The sequence below is a fragment of the Channa argus genome, chromosome 2 (genome assembly GCF_033026475.1).
Source record: "Channa argus isolate prfri chromosome 2, Channa argus male v1.0, whole genome shotgun sequence".
Classification (NCBI taxonomy): Eukaryota; Metazoa; Chordata; class Actinopteri; order Anabantiformes; family Channidae; genus Channa; species Channa argus.
In genome coordinates, this window is record NC_090198.1 from 25674653 (window position 1) to 25694854 (window position 20202).

The 20202-nt window shown below is 41.3% G+C and overlaps 1 protein-coding gene across 2 annotated transcripts in view; it reads right to left on the reverse strand.

Annotated features, from left to right (window-relative positions):
- Positions 1-20040, reverse strand: part of kiaa1549lb (KIAA1549-like b) — a 61190-nt gene extending 41150 nt beyond the window's left edge. Inside the window, exon 1 of one of the 2 annotated variants that reach the window (XM_067487347.1) lies at positions 19001-20040. In XM_067487347.1, coding sequence (XP_067343448.1) covers positions 19001-19220 — 220 coding nt within the window. In that variant the 5' untranslated portion in view covers positions 19221-20040. The remainder of the gene's footprint in view (positions 1-19000) is intronic. The other variant, XM_067487356.1, reaches the window with a different exon arrangement.
- Positions 20041-20202: the final 162 nt, after the last annotated feature.

Below are 20202 nucleotides of genomic sequence, written 5' to 3' on the forward strand. Positions count from 1 at the left end.
AGTCTTTGAACGTGGGGTACATCTGTGCGGGGCTGGAAGAGCGTTTGGCAGTGATGCTAAGCATTGCTGAGGTGACAGGATGGATGGGTTGGAGGATGTCACACACAACCAGCGCTATGCTTTTTTATTTATTTTTTTCCCCCCAGAAGGTGCAAACAGCACAGCAGGCTGAGACACGCCTCAGCTGCCTGGAACCCAGCCCAGTGGACACTTAGCCCAGCAGCCACGCAAAGATGTGTACATGGTATTAAAAGAGATGTTCATTTATTCATTGACTCATTTATTGCCTCTGACAAGAAGGTCACAGTTTGTTTTTCATCTCGTTTGATTATCTGTGTTTGTTATTGTAAAGTAAGATCTTCTGAAAAAAGATATGAAACTTTATCTTGTAAGTATAAAGTTAAATTTCCGAGCAAAGTAACAAATTCTTGCTCAGTTCAACACCCACTTGGTCTGGTTGAACTGTTAAGGCAGCAGATTCCAATTTTGCCATAAAAAAAATTAAAGTTGACATATACACTCAGTGGCCGCTTTATTAGGTACACTTGAACAATGTAAAGCAATCCAAAACAGCCGCTCTGCCCGGAATTCTACTTTTACATGGGGCTGGAGCCTATCTCAGCTATCATTGGGAAAGAGGTGGGGTTCACCCTGGACATGTCACTAGTCTACCCCAGGACCAACACAGAGAGACATAAACAAACAAGCGTTCAGACTCTTGTCACACCTACAGTCAGTTTAGTTACCAGATAAGCTAACGTGCATATCTCCACACAGAAAGGCGACAGCTAGCAGGTGGATTCAGAGAAAGACATGGCATGCTTCTAGGTAAAACATCTACACTTCAGTGCACGTCTGCCTACCACATCAAAGCTAGCTTTTGTTGTAAATATTTTTCATCTATCAAATTAGAAATGCAATGACCCACCAACACCACCTGACACGGACTTCTGACTCAGGTGAAGCTGAGCTCTTTTTCTTACTTTTTTTTTACCTATATCTACTGATAGTAAGGCTTGTCGTGTTTTCCAGCCTGACTTGTCGACACACTGACTTATGTCCCGATGCTGCTGAGGACACTGTAGTCATGGCAAATGTTGCTGCACCCTGTCTACTCCTATTACTGTTCACGGAGACTCCTCTCTGCTGTTCTTGGCCCCGTGTTTGATGTATCCTCATTGAGCAGTGATAGTGATATCTGTTGTCAGATTACAGAGATTTGTCAACCAGTACTTAAGAGCTATCCTGACTTTTAAAGATGTACAAGTAGAGTTACTGACCAAGTTATCATATTCAAATGGAGTAGTGTGGGTCTGGTAAGTGAAGGACCACTGGTACACAGCAATTTCTTGTATTTGCATCACTATGCGGTACATTAGGATAATGTTACTATGGAGCGGCTCTGTTTTCCACTGCAGGGACCGTCTCAGTGGAACACACCAGAGAGCCATTATTCAGGGCTTTTAGCCAGCATTTTGGAAGGTGACAGGGGATGCATTCCCTGAGCTCTCGCATGAGGGATCATATGTCTGCTGGCTCAAACCCTTTTGGCAAAAATGGAAAAACAACAGCTAAAATTAATTGATTTCGTTGCCTCATTAAATAAATTCAGAAATTAAGGTGCTGTGCTAATTCACTGAATATAGAGCATTTCCACCTTTTGATTTGATGTGAACATTTAACACTTTTAGTGTTCCTGCATTATGTTAATGATTTAAAACAGTACAAAGGGTTCAGAACTATGGAAAAAAGTAGGTTTTATGTGTGCAAAGAAATAAGTGATCGTGTGTCTAAACTTGGAATCAAATGTGTTGAGCAAAGTAAGTAACAAACCTTTTACATCTGTGTCTATCTTACTATGCAACAACTCTTTGTCGTCATTGTCCGTATAGAAAATAACTCTACAGACAGTAAACAAAGCACCACATAGTTGAAATATCGCCATATTTGTTAAATGCTGTCTGCTAACTACCCCCACCCATTTGTGACACATTTTTTGCGGAGTTATCATACTCAAAAATTGTGTTTAATTTACAAACATATTTGATACTGAGCTTAGGCATGAGGACATTTATGGGTTGTTTTATTAAAGGGGAACACATAAATGCAAATAAATGCAAGATGGTTTACACAAACTAAAGTTTATATCACTTTTGTTATGAGATAATGCTTTAGAAACTTTATAGTCAACATTACACCTTTACATTTACACAGGACAACCTAGTGCATGAGCTCAGATTTGAACCGGGAGACTTATGCATCTCAGCCTGATGTCTTATCTATTAAGGCACCGGGCCGCCACATAAACCAAAGCAAAAACTCAAGAATTAATAGTTGCATACCTCTACCAACCAGTTGAGTTGCACTTTATGTCTCCCCAAGAGGGCAGACCATCAAGAGAGGCCAATGAGGCAAATGTTTGGGGCTCCTCTAAAAAAAATTAGGAAAGGCCCCCCTCTGTATCATATTGGCAGATTTAGCAATAGGAAACAGTCTCTTAGGACAATTTAGCTACCTGTTACTCCCATACATACATGTACAACCTTAAGTGTAACCATCAGCACAATTGAACAAGCATGTCTCACTGGAAACAAGGTAGGTATGAGATACCATGTACAGGACAGTGGGACAGACCTTGTGAGGTGACCTAAGCCACCACATTCTTATCAGTTCCAATTTGAGTCCAAGTGGAAGTTTGTGCAAAATTTAAAGAAATTCCCTCAAGGGGTCCCTGAAATATCATGTTCACGGGAACAGGAAGGATGGACTAGTAACCTGTTGCCAGCAGGGAGGCACAGCAAGGCTTCTTTAGACAGCTTCAAATATCATTCCAGGCACTGGATATAAACTTTTTTGAATTATTTGTAGTGTAGCTTTGATTAAAAATCTTCCAGAGAAGTTCAAACACTCTGGCAGTGTATTGACTGTGTGGGCAAATGGAAATTAGTATTAGATACTCATCACTTCAGCCTCACCAGCAGAGATATGAAATATGGTGCTGTTTTACACTTCCAGAGGAGGAGCCTACATTGCTTTGGTTACTGTGCTTCTGGTTGAGGTGTTCATTAACAATGTCAGCTGTGTTGAAGAGTAGATTAAGGTCCAAAAAGATCACAAACGAGAAGGTCTGCATCTTAGAATTTTAGAAGAAACCTTTAACATCAGAGGATACAGCATCCAAAAGGCACACAGACTTTGTAGTAACGCTGTAACGAGTAACGAGTTTCGGTGTATTGGCTAAGGAGCCAAGAACCGAACCACAGTACTAACCCTCTGGTTTTTGGACACGTGATTTATCAACGAAGCCACAGTTTCACTAAAAGCTTATAAATCAGGCTGTAGTTATTAAGAGAAATGCAACAGCAGTGGTTTCTGAGATTAGCAGATTATGTCAACCTGCACTTTTACTTCCTCACTCGTATGTTGAGTTTATCTAAAAGCAGTAAGGAAACAAGGGCATACAGTATCCTCTCGTTAACTCAGAGTATACATCTCTTTAAAGAGTGGCTTAAAATAAAGTGCACCAAAAAGGGAAAATACATTCTTATATAGAGAAAATGTTTTTCTTCTTTCTAGGATTACAAAAATAATCGTCACTTTGCAGTTACCTATTGGCTTTTGTACGTATGGAAAGATTCAGAGTAATTCAAGCTACAGTGACAGTGACAATATGAACAATACCAGAATCCAGAAACTAAGAGCAAAGTGCTATTCAGTTTCTTCCTTTTTATTTATTAATTTTTTTATTTAGAGGTTTATGTTTGGCTAAACCGAAGGAAACTCCGGTGTGTGTTTTATCCATTACAGAAGTAAACGATGGTTACGGTGAACATTACCGATTGATGATAAATAAAGATGTAAGTATATTTCAGTGGGAAATCTTCCTTTGATGATCAGAGAGACCATATAAACCTTACAGGTGCAGGTATGATGACTTCAAGTCAAAGAGCTCAGTAGGGTTCCGCAGGCAATCACAGTCCCATTAAAACCACCAAAAATAAGTCATCTTCCACTTCAGCACTATGACCAGAGGCAACGCTGGCCTATGAACTATGTCAAGGTTGAAAGCAGAGTGAGCAGAGAGTGCTAGAGATGGAGAGACAGCGGAGACAGCCTAACACATGTGATGTCTTGCCACAGAAGCCTCATACATCCACATTTCTTTCGGTTTGTGCTTTCAGGGGTCGCAGCATCCACGTTTCTTTCCATAAGGTTTTAATATTCCCGTTGAATAAAATGCATCCATGTGTGTCTTACAATAAATTAACAAAGATGTTTAACAAGTGTGTTTGTGTATGTACACGTGTTAAACTTGTCTGATCATCTAAGACATCTAGGATTACGAGAACAGTATTTATGTCACTGCCTCTTCAAATAACCCATTAAATAAGTTCTCGTCCTGGTGTAACCCACTACACACGCATACAGAACATGCGTGCGCGTGCTTGACATATACTAGAGACATAGTGAAGGGACTATATCAAACTGGCGCTCGCGGCTGTCTCCTGGGGCCACACATTTCAAATCAGGAGTAGGAGTTTAGCTGCATGCTGGGGCTGTGATGGGCCTGGGGATTACAGCAGCCATCTGACATGGATGGCTGTGGGTCTGAAATGACAGGCTGGGGTCAAGGGGGGTATCTGATAATAATAAAGCAGCTAATGCGACTGCATACAAGGTAACATTAACATTGTCTCCTACTATGTTATGCATGTAACAATCAGGCCTGTGGAATTAAATGCAATTTAATGCAATAGCTCTGCTAAGAATTCTACATTTACAAGGTTATCATTTCTCATTTTGGGTTGAAACTGTCAGAAAGGGTATAATTGTCTTATGTGTTTATTAAAAAGTCAAAGCGGGTAGTGAAGTCGTACTGGATTGCATTACACGAAGAGGTGGTTCTAAACTTTTGGCCACCGTATTTAAAATGAATGAAGTGGCCAAAACATTAGAAAACACAAGCTCACTGTGTCGGATCGCCGTGAGTTGCGCAGGTGGTCAAAACGTTATCGGTGTATATTCTGGCTTGAGATTGAGACAACTGTCATTCTGGGAAATCAAACCTGTCAAACGTTGAGGGTCTCTCAGTAAACATGGCGGCTTAAATGCTAAACTAAGGCCGGGCGAAATATCAAATTAATTTCAATGTTGGTTTCAATGTAAAAAACAAAACAAAAAAACAATAAATAAATAAAATAACAAAACAGCTAAACCATTATTAAGATTAACGTTAACTCTGGAGTTCCGACAGTGGTGTTAACGGACTGTTTTCTTCGGAGACACCTGTACGTATGTTAGCTTTTCTAGTCAATGAGCTGGAGTAATGTGTGAAGATAACGAAATTTAAAAAAAAGGACATGTTACCTCCGAGGCATTGAAACGTCTCCTTGTTTCGCTTGTATTTGCCTGCTAGCTTTACATTAACGAAAGTAACAGCACGTGGCACAGCATTAGGTGTCATAGCGTTAGCCACCTGTTAGCAAGCATCACTGTGTGACGGTACTGGGGATGCGTTCAGGGACATTACTCGGTGTAGGTTACCTGTGTTATCTAAACGAAAAAAACTAAATAAATAATTAGATTAAATAATATAAAACATTTTGGAGTGCCTTGATATAATTTACTGTGAAAAAGCGCTAAATACAAAAGGCTGAAATGAATTGAATCTTGTCACAGTAAGAACTTTTGTCCATCAACAGCAGTGGCTCTCAATCCTGGTCTTAGAGAAACTCTGCTCTGCTTGTTCTCCTACAGCATCATGTGTGTCTGGTCATTTCGAGATGAGTGTGAAGTAGAGTTAGACAAAGTGAAGTGTCATTTTATGGTTTCTGATTTACTGAACACAGCTGTGTTTAGGTAGTCAGAAGCTGGAACTTAAGTGTTGTGGAGGGACAGCTGGAAAACCACCCCTGATCTACAGTTTTTGCAACATAAACCAATAAAAAAAGGTTTTCCTAAATTTTACCTTGTGCAGGTAGATGACACATACATTTGATTTCATACAGTTTAATTTGGCCAGACTGCTTAACTTCCTCCAGAATTTCATACAAAAAAGTGCTAATTAAGGAACGATCTTTAAAATAGACATGATAATAAATTTGTACAGCAGATGAGGCCTTGATTGTCTAACGAGCTCCCTAGGGTCCCAATCCCTAGTCTGAAAACTGAACAGATGCACTAACTCCGACTGTGTTTATTGGCTGCAGTGCAGCAGAGGTTAGCTGAGACATGAGGGGGATGGAGAGAAGAGGACAATGAATTATAACAAGGTGGGATAAGCCTGTTAAGCTTCCAGGATCCCCTATGAAATCCACACTTGTGTCAAGCACAAGAATGTTGAAATGTATGTAATACAATCACATTGCTCTATAATCTGGGGTCACTGCAAGCAGCAGACCAGAGTGCAACTAGTTCCCATTTTACCTGCCACCAGTATTTTAGGATTCAAAAACAGTGTATGTGTGTTTTGTAAGGAGTTTGCAATGCATTGTGTTTTACTAAAATGTAAAAAGGTTTTCAATGCATTTTTTCAATGCAAAGTTCATCAGTGGACCTAATGGACAGAATATGAAATACTAAATAGATCCTAAATGAATACTTTGGCCACAGTTTGCAGCAATAGTTCTAGAAATTCTTTCCTTTTGTGAATAATTAATTTCATTGTTTTATAGTGAATATCTTCAAACTGTTAGTTGGGCAAAAACATTTATATATGTCAAATTGGCTCTGGTAAATTATGGTCCACATAGTTTACAGTTTTATTATATTTTACTAATGAAACATTTATTAATCAATAAAAAAAATATACTAAAAAACAAGTAATACAGTAAGATGCAGCCTCAGCTCATGTGCTGCTCTGGGAGCCATTATTCAATAATGGCTATGTTTGGTGAGTCACTGAAAAACAATAAACTTGGAGTTTTAAAATAGAACTGCTTCTCTTGTGACAAGAAAACAAATGCCAAATAACAGTTTACACTACACCTCCTTTTGGGGGAATGTTGGGAGAATATCTTGCGGAAAGAGAACACAGGTGAGATTTTATCCAAAAAAAAAAAAAAAAGAAAAAGAAAAAAAAGACATGGCTTCATTATGCAGTTTTCAAATCAGACATTCAACCTTGATGCACCGTGCTGCCAAAGCAGAGATCACCACGGACTCCAGCAGGCAGCATGATGGATGAGCTCTCAAACAAAGGCCTCAGATACATCCTGCATCTGTGATGTTGGCTGTATAAGCCCCCTGCTATACATTTTCAGTGAGAATTAAAATACTGATTAGCAAGTCTGCATGATAATTTTGCACATAATTTTGGTACACAAACTGGGACAGGGGTGTTTCATCTGTCGAGCATGCTGAAGAGCAGCAATAGATGCACTGTGACACTTCATAAATTTAAAGCCCATACTTGTATTTTGTCAATTAACTTCTTTTGCTTTTGGGCACACTGTTAGTTAGGTTACTTAACTGTTGCATAAAAATGCAGCTGTACTGTGATTGCAGATTTACTGGTTAAATCATTTTTTTAGAAACCAACAAATGTAATTAAGTGATTTAGAAATAATTATGTGACACTCAGCTGAGTCAAAAACAAACAACTGTTTGAGCAAGGCAATTATGAGAACAAAGAGCACTTAGAGAGCGTTTTAATAGTAGTAATAGATACAGTATTTAGAATTTAACGATAAAACCTGTCTTTTCAAAGGCTGTCTTATATAAGTGAATTAAGAATTTAGGCGAGGAGGAAGGAGGATCTGTTAAAAAGAAGCACCAGAGGCGAGACCTGACAAGTGCATAAAGAACCAAAAGGCAGTGGAAGGTGAAAACTCTTTTTCCTCATGATAATATTTCTAACATCCAGACAGAACTGTCTACTCCAACAGGAAGTGTAAAGTATATACATATCACTTCAAAAGTGTTGTTGACGGAAGGTGCTCAGTCTTAAATTGAGACACTGCTTTTGCCACACATAGAGTGGACCCACAGAAATGTAGAGTTGTTGTGACAGTTAGTGATTCAACATCACCTGATGTGTGATATCACGTTGATTGAGTTTAAGATGCTGCACACAAAGGTAGTTAATTACAATTTGAAGTACTGCGTTGGATGAGGGGAGGAGGGCAGCGCTAAGCGTGTATCCTCTGCTTGAACACATACTGTAAAGTTGTACTTAGCAGTCGATTGTGGATCATGATCAAAACAGAAATGCAGAGCTTCAAAAATCGTAGGCAGCAAACAAGCAAACATCCCTGGAAAGCATCAAGTCTGGACTGCACTGTCATCAAAATGCTCTGGCCTCTTTGCAGCTGCTTGTGGTTATTTGCTACTGACACTTACTGTTTGCAGTGATGTTATGGACGAATGATCTCTTTAGTCATTCTGTGAAGTGAAAGATAATCTTTTCAGTTGATTTCGCATCCTAAATACTGTATGTTTAAAATAGGACTCGTCCATATCCATAAGGAGAGTTTTCTTTTCACAGTACAACACTTTAAGCATTTTGACTTGGCATTTAGTTGTAGAGTTATTAGAGAGAAAATGGAGGTCTGGGAAAAAGCCTGGTCAGAGACTATGTTGCACTAAGGACAGATTTCTTGTTGCCTCTGAAGTCCAGCACACCCTGGTAGCACATCAAACACATCAGACACCAACACTCCCCTGTGTGTTGACACCTTGACATCCTGTCAAGCCCTCAGGATTCACGTTCTGTTTCCCACCACGAACCTGCAACCTCCATGACTTCCGCAAGCAGGATTTTTTATCACACTTTTATCCCATGTTCACCACATTTCAGCAGGTATACCAAGTGTGAGGCAGCTGACATGTCTTCTCTGTGTTTGTCTTCACAGTCTTCTCTTGTTTAAAAACCCAATACAACTGATTTCACAGTACAGCTGTGAGCACCACCAGACTCAGTTTTCCTTTTTTACAAGTTAATCATTGAGACCAGATACTACAAACCGGGACACTATCAGAAATCCATTTTTTGAAGCATGGGGTGGAAAAGGGAAATATCACTGATTTATATGAGATTTAAAATATTTGTGCAAACTAGAGGAGGAAAATCTTCTGGCAACATCTACAGGTAAGACGCGTCTTCTGAGTCACACCAGTGTACACGGGTACTGCAGAATTACAATGGGTCGGGGAGATGATGCATCTAGTATATTATTCCATCATTTTTCCTGCTGACTGCTGACACTATTGAGAAGAGAATTACAAGCTCAATGTAGAGAAAAGAAGGATGTTTTTTCTCCACAGGGTCCTAACTGATTCTACTGGACACCATCCAGGGTGTGGGTGGACAAATAATGCAAACTGTTGGAAGTGCCAGAGTTCAGGTTGGACCATCTGCTTTCAGAACGTCTTCTAATTCAGACATTTTTGGCAGACAATTCATAATTTAATACAAACCTCAACAGTGCTCAGTTGGATTTTTGACCACGGTTGTACAATTCATGCACTGACAGCAGCTCACTGTAGCGTCGATATATATTAATCCAGATAAGTTTAATAGTGGACAGACAGATACTATTAAGACGGACGTCCTGATGGGAGCCACCTTTTCAGAAATAGTTTAAGCAGCTCTGCTCTGTAGCTTTTTTTTTAAGCCTGTTTTTTTCCGAGGGAGAAGCAGAACAGATCTAAAAAGAAAACAAAAAGTAGGTGGTGGGGGTTGAAGTGTGTCTATGGCAACATATGAATGAAAGTGTAAGCAGCATACAAAGATAAGATTGTCAAAATGATGTTATTTTGCTTTTCTCTAGTGTTTCTTTGAGGAACTGGACACGGGAATGAAAATTTGATTTTTGTGATATGTTTTCTTTGTGCTCTGACTTTATCTTTCTGTTGTGTGCCATTCATGGACGTCCTTTCAGAATCTGTTCTTCATTGTTCCTCATAAAAGAAGAGAGAAAAACTGGCAAATGCCTTGATTTTTCCTTTTTTACATGTGCTTTTAAATATTAAACTCTTCTCAATTTTTAATCAATAAATGAAAATTCTTCTTTCATCAGTTTGTAACTATTGTTCCTCTAACTCTAGAAAATATCTATGTCTTTCTATGAACTCCAGCTGCACTTCTTTGTTCCCTTTCTTTACAGACTTCTTGGATTAGATATTCTGTCATTCTTCATATGTAAAACTGCACTTACGCGCCTCCCTTACTGTATGTCTGCTCAAACTCATGGGTGTCATCCATGTCTAACAGAGACTGTCCCGCTGTAAAATCCAGCTCCATGGTTAAAAAATAAAATACAAATCTAAAGTAATGTTTCCTTGCTGCAGCAGGTGACAAATGAGATAAGAGTGGCACAAATGGAATGAAAAAGATAAATGGAAACAAATTCTGAAGCTTGTCCTGACTTTTGCTTCAAATGGGCAAGAGCTGGAGCATGTGCAATGGATTAATTTGTGTGTGTGTGTGTGTGTGTGTGTGTGCAAAGAGTAAGTTCTCCAGAGGCCCTGCAGCTACACACTCAGATTATGCCAGTAATGAATTGGCGTGTGGGGAACAGCCCATCTTACTTTAAGACCTAAGGGGTGACTTCAGAGCATTAAAATGAAGGTGTAAATCAAACAAATGCGACACCGTATAGATTTATGGAGAGATTCGTGTATATGTCGTGTGTGTGCGTGGCCGACTTAAAACTTTGAATTTCCGCACCGAAAGTCTCAAAACATGCTTTAATTTAGTTGAAATTTACGTCCAAATGTGATGAAAGTAAAAGCACTAAAACCACTTCTATATTCTGTCAGAACATGTTAAAGCCCTGAGACAGCTCGATTACTGATTAATAAGATTGGCTTCTAAAACTGTTGAACATTTCCAGTAATGCTCCGAGTTCTTTGTAGCCCCCCCACCCCCGAGTGCTCTTGATGCTTCAGTGACGCTGTCATCTTTGCAGTAGGCTGCCTCCTGTCTCAACCTGCTTCACTAAAGCTAGAAATCAGAGTGCAGGACTCCTGAATCTGTGATGTCGCTGGGACTTAAAATCAAATGCTCCTCTCTCAGACCGTGAGCAGGACGCTGATGTTTCAAAGTCACAATATTCCAGAGTCAACCTTTCTCTGCCTTGGCCTGGGGACATCACACTGGGGACACTTCCAAGTACTGACTGGGCTGCGAGCAAAGTCTAAGACTGATGCACTGATTTTGTTGATCGTGATGTGACTCAGTTGGCAGCCGACATGTGATTAATTATCCCGGCCTAACCTCAATTTCTATATAATCCAATTGGATTGCACAAAAGAATGGCATACCAACATTTACATGACAATATGATGGTTCATGAGAGTCACGGCTGAGGAAGGGGGGTCACATACTGGACCAACAATGTACCATTCATTTGTATTTTACCACAGACTCAAATGTGTGTATGAAAGAGGCAAAGGATTCTCAGCCATTTACTGTACTACTGCAGACAATATGAACCCGCTGACTACTCTGCACACACATTTATATATACATATAACCTGATTTGTAGCCTATATTAGTTCACATGTTGGAAAGTGAAGTTCATTTGCTACATTATGTGCCATTGATATATCAGATCTATCACTGACCTCCTTTAAAAGAAAGAAAACTTTGACCTGATGATATTTTTGGTGCCTTTTATCTATAACTCTATATGACAGAGATAGCTGTCCCAAAGTGTAACTGACGCTGCTGTAGCTTCTGGTGTCGCACCTGCACGCACCTGTCTCTTTTACATCACACCTCTCTATTTGTGCCTCGTTTACAGTTTAAAAATCGGTGACATTTTCGGACGTTAAACCACTGTAATTTCAAATTAAAGCAACCCACCCAATCCGTTTTTACCCCCCCCCCCCAGCTCCCATCACAAGTCAGCACATAAATCAGCCACAGGATTTGTCCTCTAGTCAACTAAACAGCCATGTTTCGCGCTAGCAGCACTGACATTAAGCAAACAAGCTCATAAAACACAAAACACACCAGGAGGAGGAGCGAACATCAGACTTTCATTCCTCAGCTGAAGGGAAACCCAACTCCACTGGAGCATTAATGTTGTTTTGTGTCACCTAAAGTTGCACATAGGCTAATATTTGCTTGCCTGCGAACGCTATGTTAACGTTTGCTGCTAGGCATGAAGCATTTTCAAGGCTCAGTGTGGTAATGAATAAATGTGTTTGTATGTCTGAGTGATATCATATTACCTCCTCCAGCAGTTAGAGATTTGCTGAAATGCCACAGTCCAGAGCCTAAAGCTGCAGTTTCCATTAACAGCATAACATTAGTAGACAAAAATGAAAATGCTGTTAAAGATTAATCTCCCTCTTTCTCACCATCTGTCTCTCTTATTTATCTAAATTCTAGTCTGATCCAACTTCATTCGCTTCTGCGAAAAATCTTCTTAAATATTTTACTTCCATATCATTTCAGATTCCAGGCCCCATCTCAGGCTCAAAAAAGACACTTCTCCGCAATAACTATAAAAATTGGAATGTCTTTATATTGTTGAGAGAATTATTTTGATTACTTAGACCTCTCTTCAGCATTATATGGACAAGACACGTTTGGACTGACATCTTCGTGAGTCTCTGTTATGGTGTCACCTTCATCCTATCATCCTTGTTACTGCATGTGGTCTGCTGAGATCCAGTGTCAGCTTAGGTGTATGCAGTTCAGGTGGTTTAAGTAAACCAGTAATAAAGCGCACGTCATCCATTTCTGAGCAGGGAACATCCCTCAACCCCATTACAGGCAGATAAATCAGCTATCAGGTTTGCCTCGACTCGCAAAGCTGCTGGTGTTGCAGCACTACTTCCCTTCACAGCTGCAGGGCTCTACAGTTAAACATCCTGCAGCAGGTGAGTGAAATTTAGAGCATGTGAATTATAGAAACAACTCGGAAACACCGGCAACTTACTCCGAGCCAACACTGTTGGGAAAATGCGTTAAACTCTGTTTAAACACTTTGCTGGACGTTTAGCACACTTTAGCAGTGTGCTTAACGTCCAGCAGAAAGAACTTTAATTTTTAGCCAGCAATGAATGCTGGCCGAAAAGTGGCTGGAGACAGGTGATTTCAGGTGCGACCTAACTTCAAACCAGGGGTGAGTCTTATGTGATGGCCTTTTCTTTAGCCCTCTGTTTTCAGCTCTTGTTGTGAAATTTAGCGAAGCTCCACTCTGTAACTCTGTTGCACCACTGCAACTGCAACAGAACAGAGTATTAGTGTTTTTCGGGAAAGATCAACAGAGTAATGCATCTTCATTCTAGAGGATCTCCTAATGCTAACTGCAGCAGATTTAGGCTTATAAACTAATATTTTTAACACAGGACAATGCATTTCTTTCCTGAACAATGGGGTTTGTCAGATTAGCTAAGATACATGTGTTTCTTGAAGTTTCAGAAACATATTTTAATACTAAAGGACTTACTACCATACTATCTCTGAGGTCTAACATGTTGAATGCTCTTCATTCCTTATTAGTAGTATTAATAAAATTCCTGAATATTAATATAGATCAACATGAATTCAGGCCTCTCATACAGTCTTCTGCAACACTAGACTTGTGCAGAGCAGTGTGGTGTATTATACAGTGTTTCCCAATAAAGCAGGCAGCCTTCTGTCCTGTCTCAAGAGGCAGCAAAGCCAGGGCTTTGTCTGCCATCGGCCGAAGCACAAGAGAGACGCAGCAGGGAGAGACGGGAGACATGAATATACCGAGAGGTGTTGGAAGGAAAACAAACAGATTCGTACAAATGTTCCCTGATTGCACTTAACTATATGAGGGATAATGTGAGGCAGATGGTCCATGATGCTAACTACAAGCCTGTTTGCCTTTCTTATCATCACATCTGTGTGTTGTAGATGTGCTGTCAGCTTCGTTTACAGATGTGAATCAGGAAAAACTGCAGACATTTTGACTTTCTTTAAGATGAGCCCTGGGAGTAAATTATAGCCAGATGTATAACAATGAATGTTCTTGTACTCTTGGGATGATTACTAGTACTAATATATATTTTAATTACTTGATAACACTTTCTTTCTACCCTTGAAGCATTTCCGTTTCTCAAGCTCAAATTATTTTATAATGTTCAACAGAACTCACACAGGGATGTCAAAACATCTGCTTAAAATGAAAAAAGAATCAGATGGACATCTGTGAATACAGTATAAACAATGCTTTTTTTTATAAATGAAAAAAATCATCACTGCTTTTGTAAATTGACTTTTCAATTTGATATCACTCTGTTCACAAAGACAAATGGTTGCATCACGACTAAGTGCAAATCAAATGAAGGACTCACAGATGCACAACCATCTACCCCGATACACACACACACACACACACACACACACACACACACACACACACACCTTAAACTCTCTTGACATGCACGCGTACAATGTAATTAACTGTAAATCACTACAATGAGGTGAAACAAGAGAAATGAACAAAGAAGTCACGTCCTCTCTGTGCTGCTGAAAACCCAGAGCTCGGGAAGACAGGCCATCAAGCTGAGGGTGAGTCATTGTTGCTGTTTTTTAAAAACCAATTCTAGGAAGTTAGTTTCACATTAATCATCGTGACAGCACTGAAAAGGCAAATTTAGACAGAGGGAAAGAAAAACAAACCACAAAAAAGATGAGAAAAGCGTATTATACAGGTAGGAGCATTAAAAAACTAATGCAATCCAAAGACAGTTTTACTGGTCATAAACTGCTTTGCAAATAGGAAATGGCTTAGAAATGTGCTGTAGTGTCTCCTTTCGTTGAATTCCTAAACAGAAAGTGATGACTGGCAACAGCGTCTCATAGAGCGAGAGGTCTGTGAGGTTAACCCCTGTCAAAACCATGCTGTCAGCACTCATAAGCAACGGCGGGCGGTGGGTTGTTGGAGTAATCACAGCTGACGTCAAAAGGAGGTGGCTTGTCTGTGGAAAGACCAGAGATGCAGCCGCTTAGCTCGCGCCTCTGTGTGTCCTCGACCTGCTGCTGAATTTTACCTGAGGTGTAAATGAGAAAGTAACACTGACTTAATGACAAATCAATCTCACTGCATGGAGAAGCTTCATCTTTATGGCCACATTGCTCAGGAGACACACACCCCCGTGCACCCTCCACCCTGCACTGGTGTGGGTCAAAAGCTGGTGTTCCTATAGAAACCACATGTCCACACATTAAGTTTAAGAGAAGAGGTGACAAGTTCAGATGTTGCTGGCTCACAGAAATTGAGGATTTTTTTTTACTCAGTAAAACCTACACACACACACGCAATATTGTCTTTGTGTGTTTGTGTACCTTAAGGCTACGTTCATGTTACTTTTGATTTCGGACAAACTAAATCTGATTCTTTGAAATCAGATCTTGACCACTTTCATATGTGGTCTTATGGCTGATTCATATCCAGTCACCAATATCAGCACAGTCAGATCAGAATTACTTCTGTCAATGTCGCACTTTTTGTGCACATGTGCATATTGTCCTAATCAGTGAGTGTTGGCATCACACAGTCCTGCAAAAAATCAACACTGAGAAAATCAACAACAGATGAGGAAGATTCAGATTTGGTGTAACAAGCAGTTTTTGAGAAAACTGGCTGATTTGACAGTCGCATTGTGTTGATGTTATCGTCAGTAAGTGGTTCACGTTTCAGGTAAATGTGCACATGCATGCAGGCATGGACTGGCCATCTGGAATATTGGGTGATCTCCCAGTGAGTTGGTAAGTTTGTGGGTTCGTCCAGGTCTAGTGTGCCCCCCTTTTTTTTGGAGGCCCAGCTCTTACAACCCTAAGGGCTGAAGCCAAACCAAAGGCCCAACAGTTTGTCTTTTATCGGATATTGTCCCAGCCTTATCGTACTTTGCCCCGCCCCCTTGTCCTTTGCGAGCTGATCCACGCAAGGCGACAAACTCAAGGAGGTTTGGAAATCTGCAACAGGCCTTAAAGAAGTGAACAAACAGGGATGAGGGAGAAGGAAAGGGACAGAATCGGCTCAGACAACAGGACCGAGGAGCTGTTGAAGAGGCAGCAGTAAAGATAAGGGTGCATCAGAATCAATAAGTAGCAGCTGACTCCACTTGCTCAGAGAAAGCACTTAATGGGGCCTGTAAATTTGAGTCAACTCTGGGGAAATTAAATTAGTGCTTGTTGAAAGACAAAGCATGTTCTCAGAACAACTGTGCCAGATAATATCAATAACATTTTTCATATTTGACATGCAGCAGTGAATGGCAGGCACCCGGTGGTAACAAACTAATACTAATAAAATTGGTAAAATAGTCCATTACAAGAATAAGCTCTGCACCTAAAATCATATGTTAAAGTATGTACATTTAATCAGAAAGATTAAAAGTACAACTACAAAAAATAGCACCTGTAACTTTGACTACAACTAATATATTACAGCTTTTTTTCTCTTTTGATTGTTCAGTTTGTAAAAAGGTCAGATAGTAAAATAAGTCAAAGGAAAACCAGGAAATTAGTTTTACATGAAAAATTACCTTAAACAATATTGAATAAGTTCCCAATTAGTTAAAGTAAATAATATATTGATCTACTACTACATAATTTCAGCTCTCCTTGTGTTTATTTCTGGAGAGTTTATTCATAATAAACCATCATGTCCTCAAGTTCTTCATACAATTTAGCAAATCAGCCTCAAAACTCTATTGAAAGTAATCAGCTATTAAAGTGCTCAGATACCAGTCGTGGTCACCATAGTGACCACTATCTGGTCATTTATCTGACTAGACAACCATAAATGTGATTCTCCCTGTCAAAGTTCTCCCGGCCTCCATTTGTCTTCTTCTGGCTGTTTGAGGTGTGATCCGTAATCGTTGTACTAAATAATAGGGATGCACCATGATGCAATAGGGATCCAACTTTTTCTCTTCCAACACTGATTCCAGTATCTCAGCTCAGGCTATAACCCGTACAGTTTCCATCCAGTACCGCTGCTTCAAAACGACACAGAACAGCAGCACAGGATTGATCCTACATGTTGTGGATCAGTCACATCACGATGATCCACTCAGTAAGGTTGGAATCTGACCTCCTCACAGAAAAGAGATTTGGAACAAATCAAATCAAAGTTTGCTGCAACAGCCCCATTTAAATGTGCAGGAAAGGCAGAGATCTCTGAGCTGAGTTAAGAACTGATAAGTTTATGGTGGCAACTGAGATGTAAAAAACTGAAAAGAAGAGCAGCATCTTTTTGTGGTCTTGGTGCTGCTGAGGATGAATTTCAATTTGCTCTTTAATGTACAGAGACTTGAGGGAACGAGTGTGGATGAAATTCAGCGAATCTTAATTTGTTTGGGTTGTCTGTCTCTTTAAATGAGGAGGTTTTTTTTTGTCTCGTGGTACTTTATGAATAATCTTAGATGCTGGAGTGTATTGTTAGCTCACATCCTCGCAAGACACATTAATAACCGAGTCAATTTATCAATTACAAGCCCCGAATATTCTGAATTGCAATGCAAATGTGCAATAAAAAGTTGCATATTGTCAAGATGAGCACCGGCTTTCTGCTCGTCACTTCAGGGGTCGCCACAGTGTAACGTGCTCCACATGTTGACGTGGCATGGATGCCCTTCCTGCTGCAACCCTCCCATTTTTATCCGGTCTCAGGACCGGCACCAAGGTGGCCCTTGTTGGCTAGGAGGGCCACACCCACGGCCTTCTGCATCCCGACCCAATGCTCTACCACCGAGCCACTGTGACTTTTCTATTTATCAAACCAGTAAAAACAAGCACAAACAGAGGATGCACAGACTGCTGCAAACCCCGAATCCACCTGTGCAACATTCACAGCACACAATCCAACATTCATTCTCACTAAATCTACTCTGACAGAGTCACAAAATGCCTCAAACCAGGGACGCAGTTTCTGGTCCCGATGAATGAACACTAGAAACACTGGACCGCATCTTTCGCCAAATATGTGCTGTAAAGCTCAGGTGCTGCTGGTGCTGGGCTCGTGTGTTTAAGAATGGATGTGCTGACTATGAGGAGGAGGGAGGGAGGGAGGGAGGAGGTGGAGAATCTGCTACTGTAGCAGTGCATCAGCAGAGGTGAGAGCAAAGCCACCACACCACAGTTTCTCAGACTGAGCAGAGGGTGATGTACTCACTTAACACTCTGCAGAGAACCTCTTGTGTTGTTCTGTTTGCACTCGTGGCCACAAGACACTGAACTCGTGTAAACAGTCGAAATAGCAAGAGGCTGGCGCCACCAAATCAGTGCACTAACTGTCTTTTCGATTCCAGTTTTTTCTGAAGTGCTCCTGGCTGAAGGGCAGCTATATGGGCCAACTTTACCCCAGCTGCCTCACATGCCGCCAGAGACAAACAGAGCTACAGTGGGCTACAGTATGTGTGTCATTAGTGCTGACCCAGATGCTCTGAAACACTGACTGTCCTGTGACTGCTCTGCATTCCCAGAATAAGCCGGCCACCGATCATTGCAGCGTTTAATAACCCCTGCAGGATTAAAATGCCAAACGAAAGGGGAGTTTAAGTTGAGATGAGGTCAAGTTGAGTCTGTGAGCTCGTAATGAGTCCAGCTTGAGGAGGTTTGTGCACTGCAATGTGAGCTCACAGAGTTGACTGGCTTCGGGTTCCTATACAAGTTACATCACATACAAGCAAATCCGGCTCAGTCCACCGTCTCTCACACAGCGTCTTGTCTGTGAAGGGAACAATTCCAGCCGTGTGGACACGCGGACTGCCAGGATTCTAATGCACGTCACAGCACATGCAAAGATCCTCATTTTGAGGGCCACAGATATAGGCTTCATAAAAATGATTTGACGGGCTACTCAGTCGAGCACAGCTCCATCCACACAGCCAGTGAACCACGCACCCAGCAGCAATAAATGCACGGACTACAAAACGCAGCATGTATGAAACAAAAGACCCCCTTTCCCACCCATCATGCCACTACAGATGTGGCTCGATCGCTGTAGATGTGGCACAGCTTCGTGAAACAAAAACCAGCCCGTGCGTTCGTCCCCGGTGTGCTTACCGTCTGCGGCCAAAGCGCACCGGGCAAGAAGTGAAAGCATTCCCACACACAGCAGACAGTTTGCAAGCATCCCCGCTGCTCCGGCTCGCCACCCGGTCCTCAAACACCTGCTCTCTCCTCCGGCATCCGTCCTTTGCGCCGAGCACCCGCCGGGCTCCGCTCCGCCGGCTCCCACCACTCTGTGCTGACCTGTCCGCCCACTCCTCAAACCGGGAGCCATATCCAGTGGACGAGTTGCTGAAGTTTCGCTCGTAAATAATACATTGGCTCAGTCTCGGTGTGTGTGAACGGGAAACACCGCGGCCCCGCGGTCTCGTCGTGCGTCCGGAGATGTAGGGACGAAGCGGCGTTCGAGGGAAATTAAGAAATGCGCCCTATCGCTCCGCTCCGCTCGATCCACCCATCATCGCCGTGTGGCGCAGGGCGGCGCGCACACTTTGCCAAAGGTTTGACATTTAGCTAGTGGTAATAAAACACCTCATTCCGACCTGCCTCAGGTGGATAACACACATTCAGATGCGCACCGGGGCCATTACAGTCACCAAGAAAGATTTACCGCTGCCAGCGAGTCTTCCACCATCCGGATCAATCGGAGCAAATTAGCCATTGCTGTTAATTGTGGGTTGAAAGTCAAAGCTGAACAGCCCACAGGACGACCTCTGCTGGGTGTAGGTTACAAAGAGGAGCTGGTCCACGTGAGGCAGATGGAATGAGGATTCTGGTCCTGCTCACTCCCACTGTGGATTGTCGTTCATAAAAGAGCGCTTTGTTTTCCACTAACAGACTGTTAGTCAGTCCTGAGGGCCACAGCAAATCGATACCTGAACATCTAATTGTGTGGGATTCAGGAGTGGCTGCTGTACCTCTTCACCTCCACAAGATGTCAGTCCAGATCCAGAAAAAAAACCCAACAACCCTACAATACAAGTGGCAGATGGGAGTTTGAGGCCCCCAGGTTTTCCAGATTTAGATCCCCAAGCTTCTGGATAAAATCGGATCCATCTTGAAGAACCTTTTTTATCATGAAGAACCGTATCTGAGAAGAATGTTGTGCTTGAGTGTTTAGTTGGAATAATTTGGTTTTCACACACATTCCCCCTTTTTTTCCAAAATGTTAATTGGGGTTTAATTTTCACAGTTATATGTTTGGAAGAGAATGATCAATAAAGATGCGAGAAGATATACACTTTATCTATCACGAA